The sequence below is a fragment of the Salmo trutta genome, chromosome 23, assembly GCF_901001165.1.
Source record: "Salmo trutta chromosome 23, fSalTru1.1, whole genome shotgun sequence".
Taxonomy (NCBI): Eukaryota; Metazoa; Chordata; class Actinopteri; order Salmoniformes; family Salmonidae; genus Salmo; species Salmo trutta.
In genome coordinates, this window is record NC_042979.1 from 6,164,597 (window position 1) to 6,178,191 (window position 13,595).

A 13,595-nucleotide genomic window follows, 5' to 3' on the forward strand; every position below is an offset into this window, starting at 1 on the left:
ACCAGACGGGCTGCGGCGTTCTGGATGAGTTGTAGGGGTTTAATGGCACAGGCAGGGAGCCCCGCCAACAGGGAGTTGCAGTAATCCAGACGGGAGATGACAAGTGCCTGGATTAGGACCTGCGCCGTTTCACATTAGAGTTGGAGCAAACATGCTTCTGCTTATGAATTATTTTTTTTAAATGCTATCATTTTTTTACCTTTAGTTTTATAATGAACTGATGCAAAGGAAATGTGTTTGTAGTGAATATAAGACTATCACACAGTATTCTGTATCACATTATATACTGTACTTCACAGAACATGACAGGTAGCCTAGCAGTTAGAACTTTGGGTCACAAACCGAAAGGTCGCTAGTTCAAACCCCAGAGCTGATAAGGTAAACATTCTGTTGATGTGCCCTTGAGCAAGGCATTTAACCCTAATTGCTCCAAGGTCGCCATTGATAATTGCTGACCCTGGCTATGACCTCACTCTCTGAATGTGTCGTAGGAGCGAGTTGGAATATGCAAAAAATCCAATTCATACATGTGTGTGAAATTTGACAAATATAAGCACCCACCAAATTATTATTTATTATGTGCTGCTACTACAAGTCTATTACAAGGTCATTGATAGAATAATTCAGGCCCTATTACTTTCATAATGATTGCCAAAATGTATGCATTTTTATTTTTTTGAACTGTTACCAAATGTATGCTTTCTGACAGTGCAGAGACTTTCTGTAGACATACGTTTTATGTAATGGCATAAAGACTGTACATGTAGCACGCAGAGGCCAAATTTAGCTCTGTACCGTCTCAAATGTTGTAACAATGAGGAGGTCTCCGAATAGCTCTCCATTGACATGATTGGTTGACGGTAGGTGAGTGCTGCAGGTCCTGTATAAACACAAACTCACTTCCTTGTCAACTTCCTTTACGACAGCTCTGCGCTGATCGGCGAATCTCAAGAAGCATGAATGCCCTGATTTATGCAGAGGCCATATCACCGCAAATGCAGACACATGGGGCGGCAGCTAACCTGGTGGTTAGAGTGTTGGGCCAGTAACTGAAAGGTTATCAGATCGAATCCCTGAGCTGACATGGTAAACTTCTGTCGTTCTGCCTCTATTCCTAGACCGTCATTGTAAATAAGAATTTGTTCTTAACTGCCTTGTAAAATAAAAACATATAATTGACCATGCAGCGCCTTTAACGGTAAAGCAGGAGCACAATCAGGGAACACCATTTCCCACAACTACCGTTTACCTCCGGATGCATCGAAGCTGCAGTAAACTTGCGCCACTGATTTCTAGATCACATGAACAGGAAGAAAGCCTCGTGCTGATTTCACTTCGTCCAGTTCATTTGAAAGGAAGATTTGGTAAACAGCGCAGGTTCTGACAAGACAAGAAATTATTGATTTGCAGGCCTTTATCTCGCGCCTTCACAGTATCCGCGTACACGACACTCGAGCTCAATACAGTGAAATATTGCACGTAAGTACTGTATTGTTGTTACTATGTAGATTTTCTAGCTGCAGCAAACAATGGTGCAAACCTAAATGCAACATTGTAACCGTGCTGCAAGAACTTTACAAACTCGATTGATCGTGATACATTGTTGAATTATTGGTTAATTCAGGCCTACCTAACCAGAGTATGCGCGTGCTATTTTCTACAGCAGCTCGACGAGCTGTGCAATAATTCGAGCGAATCAGTCCTAGATTGCAAATGGTAATAATAAACATAAAAATTACTTGAACTTACATATTCGGTGGTCACGTGGACTACATCTGAATCAGCGTGAGGGAACCGTGTAGCAATTTTTTTAGGTAGGAAAATGTCCAGTGGAAATGTTATAGATTTCTGTATATATCGACATCAGTTGTTTTACATCATCTATCTATCTACCTGTAGTAAAGGGTTCATTGCGGAGGGATAGGGTTCAATCAATAACCATTTTGATGAGACCCCCTTTTGGAAGACAAGGATGCTTTGTTAGGCAAAGTGTTCTATCTGAAACATTTAACATCCTAAGAACCGTTTTTGGAAGAAAGGGTTCTTGGATGTTTTTTTGGAAGGCATGAAGGGTTCTACATAGAACCATCTATGTTTCCCAGAATGTAGGGAGATTTTCAGAATTGTTTGTTTTACTGTAAAATATGGTTTGCATGCAAAAACATATTTTACAGTAAAACAAACAATTCTGAAAATCTCCCAACATGATTGGTTAATACATTTTATGCTACACAAAGATAAATAACATACAATTTTCTAAACTAATCCAATCTGTTGGTTTTATGGCACCCGTTACTTAGATGGTTGTTCCAGTTTAGATGATTGAGGTAGTCTCAGTATTCAGTTTTCCCTACCCTGGCAGTCATTCTGAATGCAGGTTGTGGGGGATTAACAATTCCACTTACTGGATATGCTAACTCAGGCTGGATTCCAATAGGAAATACACATCACTTTGCAAACCCGCATAATGTGACCTGAAGGCCTGATGTGGCCTGTAAACCAGGAGATTCCTAACACCACTGTGTCAGAGTATAACTAGGCCACGGATAGAACAATGAGACAGATATTTCAACGGATGTATAAATGTGAAGCACCCGGTTGGCGTTTACACTCACCGTCAAATATGGTAGCAAGACGAAGCCAGGGGCCGGCAGTGATGGAACGAGATGGATTTTGGCCGACATTCTGTTAATTTACTCATCGATTAAGCATTTGATCTCAATACAGTTTTCGGTTCCCAAAACTACAATCTGTTACGAACAGTGGACAAAGTTTTGTAGACTTTATCCTTTGCCGAAGTTGGGTTGTTTAGAAGGAGTTCAAAGGAAAATTGAGTTATTACACACATGCACTTTACAGAGTAGGCGTTCCCCAATGGAAATATGCAAATGCATGCTAGAATGCGCCAATAGGATTTCGCTAGCTCGTGCTTGACTCTGCCAATCTCCTTGCTTGTTCTGCCCACTATGGCTCATTTGTTCCCATTTGAAACGACAGGGTGTGGTTTATCTTGGTTAAGTTATACAAATCTTTGACTAGGTCCTCAAAGAAAGGCCTGATGATAAATGTAATGTTTTGTCCTAAATAATACCATTTTAAAGGTTGGTAAAGCTGGTGGAATCGTTCATAGACGGTTCCAGGAAGAACCTTTAGATTACAAAATGGTTATTGTTCTAGGTAGAACCATATACATGGGGCTCTTTGAGGAACCGTACATAGAGGGTTCTAGCTAGGGTTCTACCCAGCACTAAAAAGGGTTCCCCTATGGGGACAAACCGAAGAATCCTGTATGGTTCTACTTAGCACCTTTTTTCTAAGAGTGCATTATAGACTAGGTCACTGATAATCATTAATCTGCTAACTATTGTATAATGCATTGCACACAGTAACAAACAGACATAATAAAGCAGATTATCAGAGGTTACACTGCAATAGCACAAAATCATGCACTTCGGTATGTAGATTTATTTTGATAACATTGTGCATTGAAGTCTTACGAAAATATGGTATTCATTCAGTCGTTGCATCATCTTTTTCCAGGATGCCCAAGTCAAAGGAAGTTCTGTCATCTACTTCTGGCAGTGCCAGTGCCAGTGACTCAGACAGTGAGGCTGAGACCAAGGTAAACAGACACCCCCTGCTCCTGTGTTGTATCCAAAGCCACAAAGTAAAGACATTGTGTTTCCGTCAAAAGAACTGAAAAGGACACAAATATTTCAAAATGCTCAGATATACACTACCGTTCAAAAGTTTGGGTTCACTTAGAAATAAATGTCCTTGTTTTTGAAAGAAAAGCAACAACAACAAAAAAGTCTATTAAAATACATTTACATTTAAGTCATTTAGCAGACGCTCTTATCCAGAGCGACTTACAAATTAGCATGAAATTGATCAGAAATACAGTGTAGATATTGTTAATGTTGTAAATGACTATTGTAGCTGGAAACGGCTGTTTTTTAATGGAATATCTACATAGGCTTACAGAGGCCCATTATCAGCAACCATCACTCCTGTGTTCCAATGGCACATTGTGTTAGCTAATCCAAAGGCTAATTGATCATTAGAAAACCCTTTTGCAATTATGTTAGCACAGCTGAAAACTGTTGTTCTCATTAAAGAAGCAATAAAACTGGGGTTCTTTAGACTAGTTGAGTATCTGGAGCATCAGCATTTGTGGGTTCGATTACAGGCTCAAAATGGCCAGAAACAAATAACTTTCTTCTGAAACTCGTCAGTCTATTCTTGTTCTGAGAAATGAAGGCTATTCCATGCGAGAAATTGCCACGAAACTGAAGATCTCGTACAACGCTGTGTACTACTCTCTTCACAGAACAGCGCAAACTGGCTCTAACCAAAAGGGTTTTCTAATGATCAACTAGCCTTTTAAAATGATAAACTTGAATTAGCTAACACTGTGCCATTGGAACACAGGAGTGATGGTTGCTGATAATGGGCCTCTGTACGCCTATGTAGATATTCCATCAAAAATCAGCTGTTTCCAGCTACAATAGTCATTTACAACATTAACAATGTCTACACTGTATTTCTGATCAATTTGATGTTATTTTAATAGCAAAAAAAAATGTTTTTCTTTCAAGAACAAGGACATTTCTAAGTCACCCCATACTTTGAAACGGTAGTGTACGTAGATTCAAAGCTGTGTTTTTGTATAGCTGAATATATTAGATTTTTTTAAATGTATCCTTTATTTAACTAGGCAAGTCAGTGAAGAACAAATTCTTATTTACAATGCCGGCCAAACAGGGACGACGCTGGGCCAATTGTGCGTCGCCCTATGTGACTCCCAATCACGGCCTGTTGTGATATAGCCTGGATTCAAACTAGGGTATCTGTAATGACGCCTCTCACACTGAGATGCAGTGCCTTATCCCGCTGCGCCACTCGGGAGCCCAAAGCAGGTTGACGTTTATTGGGATGAGTCCTGTCCTTGAGGCAGAACTGAGCGATATCCGCTAGATAGGCCATCTGCAAAGTAAAAAAAAAAGGGCTATATTGTAAAAATTCATGAAAACAAAAATGTGCCTTTTGGTCATAATTTAAGGTTATGGTTAGCTGTTAGGGTGAGCAGTGTGGTTAGGGTTAAAGCTAGGGTAAAGTTTAAATTCAGATTTCATGACTTTGTGGCCTTGCCAGCTAGTGACCACTGCAGAGCTGCCTCCAGAACAAGATTCATGACGAAAAACGTTAACCTGCTACAGTTCGTATTATAATCAGAGGTTGACTTTTGTACTCACAGAAGAGAAAGTCCATTTTTATATGTGTCGAAATGAACCCCTGTTGTAGGCCAAGAAGAGAAAGCAAGCAGCCCCAGAGAAACCAGCAGCTAAGAAACCGAAAGGGGGGGAGAGTTCCAAACCTGGTGGAACCTCCAAGGGAAGCGGCAACAAGGACAAGGATGACAACAAGTTCCAGGTAAGGAGATCCGAGCTCTGTGTTGCTGCTCGACCAGACTCCAGCACAGAAGGACACCGTGTCAGTCCATCCCCAGTACAAAAGATGCAACATTAGTTGCATGTCGATATCAGACCTTTTGCATACCATGGATGAAATTTGAGGTCAAAGCATGCTGGTATGAAAAATGACCCTAAAACACAAAAAATAGGCTTCTAGTTTGCACGTTGTGGTTTTTGACTCAACTGTCTGAAGTTGGAGCTGAGACAATTGGAGGACGGGCAAGGAGAAACATCTCTAGCTCTCCGCTCCGTCCGCCCCGTAGTCGCAGTACTATCTGTTAAGTTCATGTTTTAAGTATCCCTGTTATTACGGGGCTATCACTCTGTCAAGAGTGCGCCTGCGCGGGAACGCTTTCTGTTGATGGACCTAGCCTGGTGTGCGATGGCTACCTTGTAGTGTGTTCATACGGTATAGTAAACTTTGTTAAACTGGAACCTTGCCGTTGTGTCATTTCGAGTTAACATTGGTAGCAGAGGATGTTTAATAACTACAATGTGCCACCTCGCTTCGACGAGAAGAGGTCGTACGAAAGTTGGAAAAATGAACTTGGAATCTGGACACGGGTTACTAATCTGGACGTGAAAAAGCAAGCACTTGCGGTGGTATTATCGCTCGAGGGAAGAGCGAGAGATACAGCACTGGAAATATCCGTTGAGGATTTGAACAAGGATGACGGTATGGGAACTTTGATCAGAGCACTGGATTCTGTATTTCTTAAAGAGAAAGACCGTGCCTACGAGGCATATTCAAACTTTGACAGTGTTACGGGAGATATTTTGGTTGCAATGACGGACTACATCATTGATTTCGAACAGAGGTACAATAGGATGCGCAAGTACGACATGGTTCTCCCAGATGCAGTGTTAGCTTTCAAGTTGCTAGATACTGCCTGTCTAGATGGTAGGGAGAAACAGTTGGCTTTGACTGCTTGTACTGTGCTGACTTTTGCGTCAATGAGGTCGGCACTAAATAATAATGTTATTGACGTCTGTCGCGCCAATAACAGATGGAATGCAAGTGAGTAGCGCAGCATATTACACTGAGCAGCAGAGAAAAGGGGGCCAACAAGTCACGTTCTCAAGACAACCAGAAGAGGGTGCCATTGCCCGGCACAAATCCACTGGACAAATATGGAAGGAGATCGAAATGTGCTATTTGTCAAAGCACTTACCATTGGGTTAAAGACTGTCCTCATAAAAATGAACAAGTTAAATTAACAGAGGAAAATGTAAACACAGAGAGAGAGCAGTGTAACATTACACTGTTTTCAAACGAATCTGCTTCTGATACTGAGATTTTTATAGTTGAATCCTTAGGATCTGCTGTGATTGATACTGCATGGACACGGACAGTGTGTGGTGCAAAATGGCTTGATAGCCATGTCAGTGAACTAAATATGAAAGAAGTACAAAATATGATTGACACACCAAGCAACAGCGCTTTGAAATTTGGAGATGGGAGAATCGTCCATTCTACCAAGAGAGTTAAGATACCAGCAAACATTGGTCAGACTAAGTGTCACATTGAAACAGAGGTGTTCCCTACAGATGTCCCCTTACTATTAAGCAAAGCTTCCCTCAAGAAGGCAGGGGCTGTACTAGACATAAAAAATGACAAGGCAGTGATGTTTAAACAACCAGTGACTCTTGAACTTACTACCTCAGGCCACTATTGTGTGAACATTTTAGACAAAGACATCACAGAGAGTCCATGTAAAAATTAGATTCTAATGGACACAGAGCACATGGAGATTCTGACAGTCACAGAGAACATAAACACAAAAGAAAAACACAAAGTATTGTTAAAGCTTCACAAACAGTTTGGACATTCTACAGTTGACAGACTTCAGAAATTACTCAACGGTTCAGGGAATAATGATGATGAGAGTATTTCCATTCTACAGCAGATATTTAACAGTTGTGAGACATGTCAAAATACAGTAAACCTAAGCCCAAACCAGCTGTTGGTTTGCCACTAGCTTCCAAGTACAATGAAACAGTGGTTGTAGATCTACATGAGTTAGGACCAAGTGTGTTGTACCTTCACATAATTGACCACTTCACACGCTTCAGCGCTGGAAGCATTGTGAATACAAAGAAACCCAGTGACATCGTCAAGCACTTCATGCATTCCTGGGTAAGTGTGCATGGCCCTCCCCAGAAATGGTACAGTGACAATGGAGGAGAATTCAATAATAATGAAAATAAGAGAAATGGCAGCGAAATTCAACATGGAAGTAAAGACAACTGCTGCATACAGTCCATGGAGCAATGGACTTCTGGAGAGACACAATCAAACACTCACAGAGATCATGCTGAAAGTGAAGCAAGGCAATGAATGTGACTGGAAAACAGCCATAGATTGGGCTTTGATGGCAAAAAACTCGCTGCACATTGTTCATGATTACAGCCCATACCAACTAGTGTTTGGGCAGAACCCTAATCTTCCCTCTGTATTGGTTGACAAGCCACCAGCACTAGAAGGGACCAGCGTGAGTGCATGGGTGGGACAGCACCTTTCAGCACTACATGCAGCGAGAAAAGCGTTCACTGAAGCAGAGTGCTCAGAGAGAATTCGCAGGGCTCTGCGTAAACAGCGACGACCCACCGATGAGAAGTACGAAACTGGAAACAAAGTGTACTACAAACAAGTTGACTGTCATTTGTGAGGCACAGAGGCACCATGGTCAGGGTGCATCACTCAAGATTGCGGAAAGTAAATGATCAACAAGATAGAGGGGCTGTTGCTGAGAATCAGTCTCCTAATGAAAAGGACACAGTAACAGACACAAACCTACCAGATGACGCATCCAATGATATGGACACTGAAACTGACACAGGAAATTGAGCAGAGGCCTTCAACCATGCCACAGATAATACTGTTGAGCGTTCAAATGAGGAAAACATTCAACAACAGCCACGTGTTAAGACGACATGGTTGTTCTAATCAGAAAACTGGACAAACTGTTAAATATACTGCTCAAAAAAATAAAGGGAACACTTAAACAACGCATCCTAGATCTGAATGAAATAAATAATCTTATTAAATAGTTTTTTCTTTACATAGTTGAATGTGCTGACAACAAAATCACACAAAAATAATCAATGGAAATCCAATTTATCAACCCATGGAGGTCTGGATTTGGAGTCGCACTCAAAATTAAAGTGGAAAACCACACTACAGGCTGATCCAACTTTGATGTAATGTCCTTAAAACAAGTCAAAATGAGGCTCAGTAGTGTGTGTGGCCTCCACGTGCCTGTATGACCTCCCTACAACACCTGGGCATGCTCCTGATGAGGTGGCGGATGGTCTCCTGAGGGATCTCCTCCCAGACCTGGGCTAAAGCATCCGCCAACTCCTGGACAGTCTGTGGTGCAACGTGGCGTTGGTGGATGGAGCGAGACATGATGTCCCAGATGTGATCAATTGGATTCAGGTCTGGGGAAGGGGCGGGCCAGTCCATAGCATCAATGCCTTCCTCTTGCAGGAACTGCTGACACACTCCAGCCACATGAGGTCTAGCATTGTCTTGCCTTAGGAGGAACCCAGGGCCAACCGCACCAGCATATGGTCTCATCTCGGTACCTAATGGCAGTCAGGCTACCTCTGGCGAGCACATGGAGGGCTGTGCGGCCCCCCCAAAGAAATGCTACCCCACACCATGACTGACCCACCGCCAAACCGGTCATGCTGGAGGATGTTGCAGGCAGCAGAACGTTCTCCACGGCGTCTCCAGACTCTGTCACGTCTGTCACATGTGCTCAGTGTGAACCTGCTTTCATCTGTGAAGAGCACAGGGCGCCAGTGTCGAATTTGCCAATCTTGGTGTTCTCTGGCAAATGCCAAACGTCCTGCACGGTGTTGGGCTGTAAGCACCTGTGGACGTCGGGCCCTCATACCACCCTCATGGAGTCTGTTTCTGACCATTTGAGCAGACACATGCACATTTGTGGCCTGCTGGAGGTCATTTTGCAGGGCTCTGGCAGTGCTTCTCCTGCTCCTCCTTGCACAAAGGCGGAGGTAGCGGTCCTGCTGCTGGGTTGTTGCCCTCCTACGGCCTCCTCCACGTCTCCTGATGTACTGGCCTGTCTCCTGGTAGCGCCTCCATGCTCTGGACACTACGCTGACAGACACAACAAACCTTCTTGCCACAGCTCGCATTGATGTGCCATCCTGGATGAGCTGCACTACCTGAGCCACTTGTGTGGGTTGTAGACTCCGTCTCATGCTACCACTAGAGTGAAAGCACCGCCAGCATTCAAAAGTGACCAAAACATCAGCCAGAAAGCATAGGAACTGAGAAGTGGTCTGTGGTCACCACCTGCAGAACCACTCCTTTATTGGGGGTGTCTTGCTAATTGCCTATAATTTCCACCCATTGTCTATTCCATTTGCACAACAGCATGTGAAATTTATTGTCAATCAGTGTTGCTTCCTAAGTGGACAGTTTGATTTCACAGAAGTGTGATTGACTTGGAGTTACATTGTGTTGTTTAAGTGTTCCCTTTATTTTTTTGAGCAGTGTACATGGACAGAGAAAGTGGTATTCCACATACAGCAACCGTCATTGGACGAGCAGGAAAAGCAAAAAGAAAACACCAGAACTGGTACAACTTGCAGTACTCTGAACCAGCTACACCTTCTGGTACAACAGGGTCAGCTGACCTGTCACTTGTAGATCATCTCAGAATTGAACCAATGGAAAATTGAGAAAAACAGAATGACATTCAAAATGATGATGTACTTGAAACAAAGGATGTGTCATTTGACTCAGCTAAGCTAGATGAGCTCAGTAATTAGAGGAAAAATTTAGTGTTTGAGGAAGTCAAAGACATTGGCCAAAAATGTGTCTCAACAAGGTGGGTGTGTACCCTTAAATAATCCTTAACTGGAATAGTGCCTAAAGCACATCTAGAGGTTTTGAGGAGCTGGCTGCTAAAGAACTCCCAAAAGACTCACTGACATATGCCTCAGAGTCACTCAGATTGCTGATGACAGTGATCTGCCAGAAAAAATGGAAACTTAATTCCAGAGACAAAGTAGACCTGATGGTTGCAACTTGGCATCTAACACAAAACAACTTGGCATCTAACACAAAACACGCCACTGTACAAACCATTCATGAGGCAAACAAAGTTGTTCGTCAACTGAAATCACAACAAGTGACTTTAAAGTTTCATCATGTTGGAAAAGATGACTCTTTGAAACGAGTTGTGTGTCTCCATCTGTAAGGTTCCCTAGCGAAGCATCACCGAAGACAACTAGTTTCAAAGAGCCATCTTTTCCAACATGCTGAAACTTTAAAGTCACTTGTTGTGATTTCAGTTGACGAACAACTTTGCCTCATGAATGGTTTGTCACCAATGACAATAAGGCATGTTGAATGAATGGTAACCTAGAAGTCAAACCTAACTTGATGGATTAGGTCCGGGATGGAGATCCTGAAACAAGTTCATATACAGTAGGTCTAGTTCAGTTGTTTCATATTCCAAATAGCCTACAGTAAGTTAGACTACTGCATTGTATCCAGTAATTGAATTATTCAGATTTTCTCCCCAAACAAAATTTGGAAGACAGTTTACATTGTCAATTCACTATCCACATAAAGGCACCTATTCATTTGAAATTATAACTCGATGTACATTCTTCGAAAAAAGGTGCTCTCTAGAACATAAAAGGGTTATTCAGTTGTCCCCATTGGAGAAAGCTTTTTTTCTTCCAGGTAGAACCCTTCTGGTTCCTGGTACATGGAACCAAAAAGCTTTCTCCTATGGGGACAGCTGAAGAACTCTTTTGGAACCTTTTTTTTTCTGAGAGTGTAGCCCAGGTCTGGGGCGGTCATGAAATTTTGTCAGCCGGTGATTTGTCATTCAAATAACTGCCGGTCTCACGGTAACTGACCGTTAACTAACATAAACATGTTTAGCTTCTCCGGCTTCCACGCATAGCCTACGAGCCACCGATGCGAACCTTTTGGAACATCAAGCCTACATCCATTTTTTTTTTAAAGTAATAGATCCATTTAATATAGCCTACACCATCACAGTAAATCCAATCTTTATTTTAGGCAGGGATAAAGAAACTTTATGATATGAAAAAAATGTAGCCTAATTTAGAAGAACAGAATAGCATATTCTTGAGTTGTCATTTATGTTAGGTCCTGATCTGGCCATGCTGTGGGCTACACTAGTTCATTTAGCAGACACGATTTGCTTATAATTCCTGTGGCATTACTTTATATTTTATGATAAGAAAAATACAATGAACATAGCTGAATAAAATAGAAAGGCTATTTTTTCCCCCCCAAATGATTTCTGAGGGAGTGTGCGCACGTGGCTATTCTGTGTTGAGCGGTTAACAAACAGGTGCTTCACTGTGCTCCTACGTGCTTCATTTAGTTTTTTTTAATGAAACTTTTGTTGTGATACAAACGTTAGGCTATATGTTTTGATTTGTAATACATTCCAAGGCTGCATGATGTGACAAATTTATGATAAAAAAAAAAAAAAAGTTTCATGAAAGGGAACTGCTCTGCTCTGTTTCTTGTGCAGGCTGCACACACTTCGTCAGTCCCATTCTTTTGTCACTCAATTGCATGGCATAGCCTTATAGATATGTCGCACGACAGGGACATTGCATCAACCAGCTATGAGGAGCTGGCGCTACCTGAGCTACAGGTCATCCTATTCCGCTCAAACTTTGAAAGCCAAGGCTCTCATGAAGAGTTTGATAGGATTTTTCGGTCGCTTTGCATTGATGCCAGAGCGATTACAGGGACAATGGATTGCTGAGTACCAGGCCGTTAGCAACTGGCAGTTAGCACGTTTGGTATTCTACTAATGACCATCAGGGGCATCCGAGCTCTACGGTGTCTCAGCGGTCACATGGAATTTGACTGAGGTCGTGACTCCTGACTGCCAATGTGGCGGTAATACGGACACCTTGTAGGCTACCGTTCCTGCTGAGACGGTCTTCTGCCAATATCATTATTAGGTCAATAAGAAATTAGTGCATTTGCCCATGATTTTAGGAGTGTGGGTGTTGCGCGCATGGGGGCTGGTGGGGGCCGCCGTTGCGCTGATGTGGTACTCGTAAAAACGGTTCAAAGTTGGAAGGTCTGCGATATGGTTGTCTTCACGTGCATCTTTGTTTTTCATTTCAGATTGGGAAGATGAGGTATGTGAGTGTTCGTGAATTCAAAGGGAAGTGTCTGATCGACATCCGTGAGTACTGGATGGACCAGGAGGGAGAGATGAAGCCGGGCAGGAAAGGTAAGATCCGTCACAGCAGGACCCTGGCCCCTGAGCCCACCGTCATGCCGTCACTCTGCAAACACACATATGGATTTGGAATGATGAATCATTGTTTGAAATAGTTTTATCGTCGTTTCGGTGCTTCAAACAATGAGTTAAAACTGATTTTTTTTAATGATTTATCAGCTCCATAAGCCCTTTACAAACATTTTTAAAAGGATAACAAATGTTAAGTGTAATCATAATTTCTATGTGTATTTTTCCACCTCTATACCGAGACACACTGCACCCATGTTTGACATCAAGCCCAGTGACGCTACTTTTCTGGATTCATTAACTGAACCTAGGTCAGTTTACTTTCCTCTGTCCAACTTTCCTCTGTTCCGTGCCCAGGTATCTCACTAAACCCAGAGCAGTGGAACCAGCTGAAGGATCAAATCTCTGAGATAGACGACGCTGTGAAGGCGATATAAGAGGGAGGCATCTGGCTGCCTGGGATTTACCATCCACAACCATACATTCTGTTTTTGTTGTTAACTTTCCCACCATTTTTTATATTGTTATTGAAACATTTTTAAAGGAAGAGACCCACATTTTTTAAGTGACCGACCAAGACAACATTGTGTATATTTTAAGCTTTAAGTTTCTGTTTACTTCTTCTTGTGCTGTGTTTGAAAACCCAATGTATGTTATGCTTGTTGAGTGCTTCAGATGTAGCCGTATGTGTGTGTTTGTCTTATTGGGTTTGCTATAATAAGTAATCAATAAAAGCCATTTAAAGGGACAACATTTTGTTGAAATGTTTTTATTATTACAGTAGTTTGTATCACTTCTGTATGTCAGCTTGTAAATGAGGATGTTTGAC

General features: G+C 42.1%; 1 protein-coding gene across 1 annotated transcript; it reads left to right on the forward strand.

Annotated features, from left to right (window-relative positions):
- The first annotated feature begins 1,326 nt into the window (after positions 1-1,326).
- Positions 1,327-13,517, forward strand: LOC115159167 (activated RNA polymerase II transcriptional coactivator p15). Its single transcript, XM_029708625.1, has 5 exons — positions 1,327-1,479; positions 3,541-3,622; positions 5,305-5,433; positions 12,640-12,748; positions 13,124-13,517. Exons 2-5 carry the CDS (start codon positions 3,542-3,544, stop codon positions 13,201-13,203), a joined length of 399 nt encoding a protein of 132 aa, XP_029564485.1. The 5' UTR covers positions 1,327-1,479; position 3,541; the 3' UTR covers positions 13,204-13,517.
- Positions 13,518-13,595: the final 78 nt, after the last annotated feature.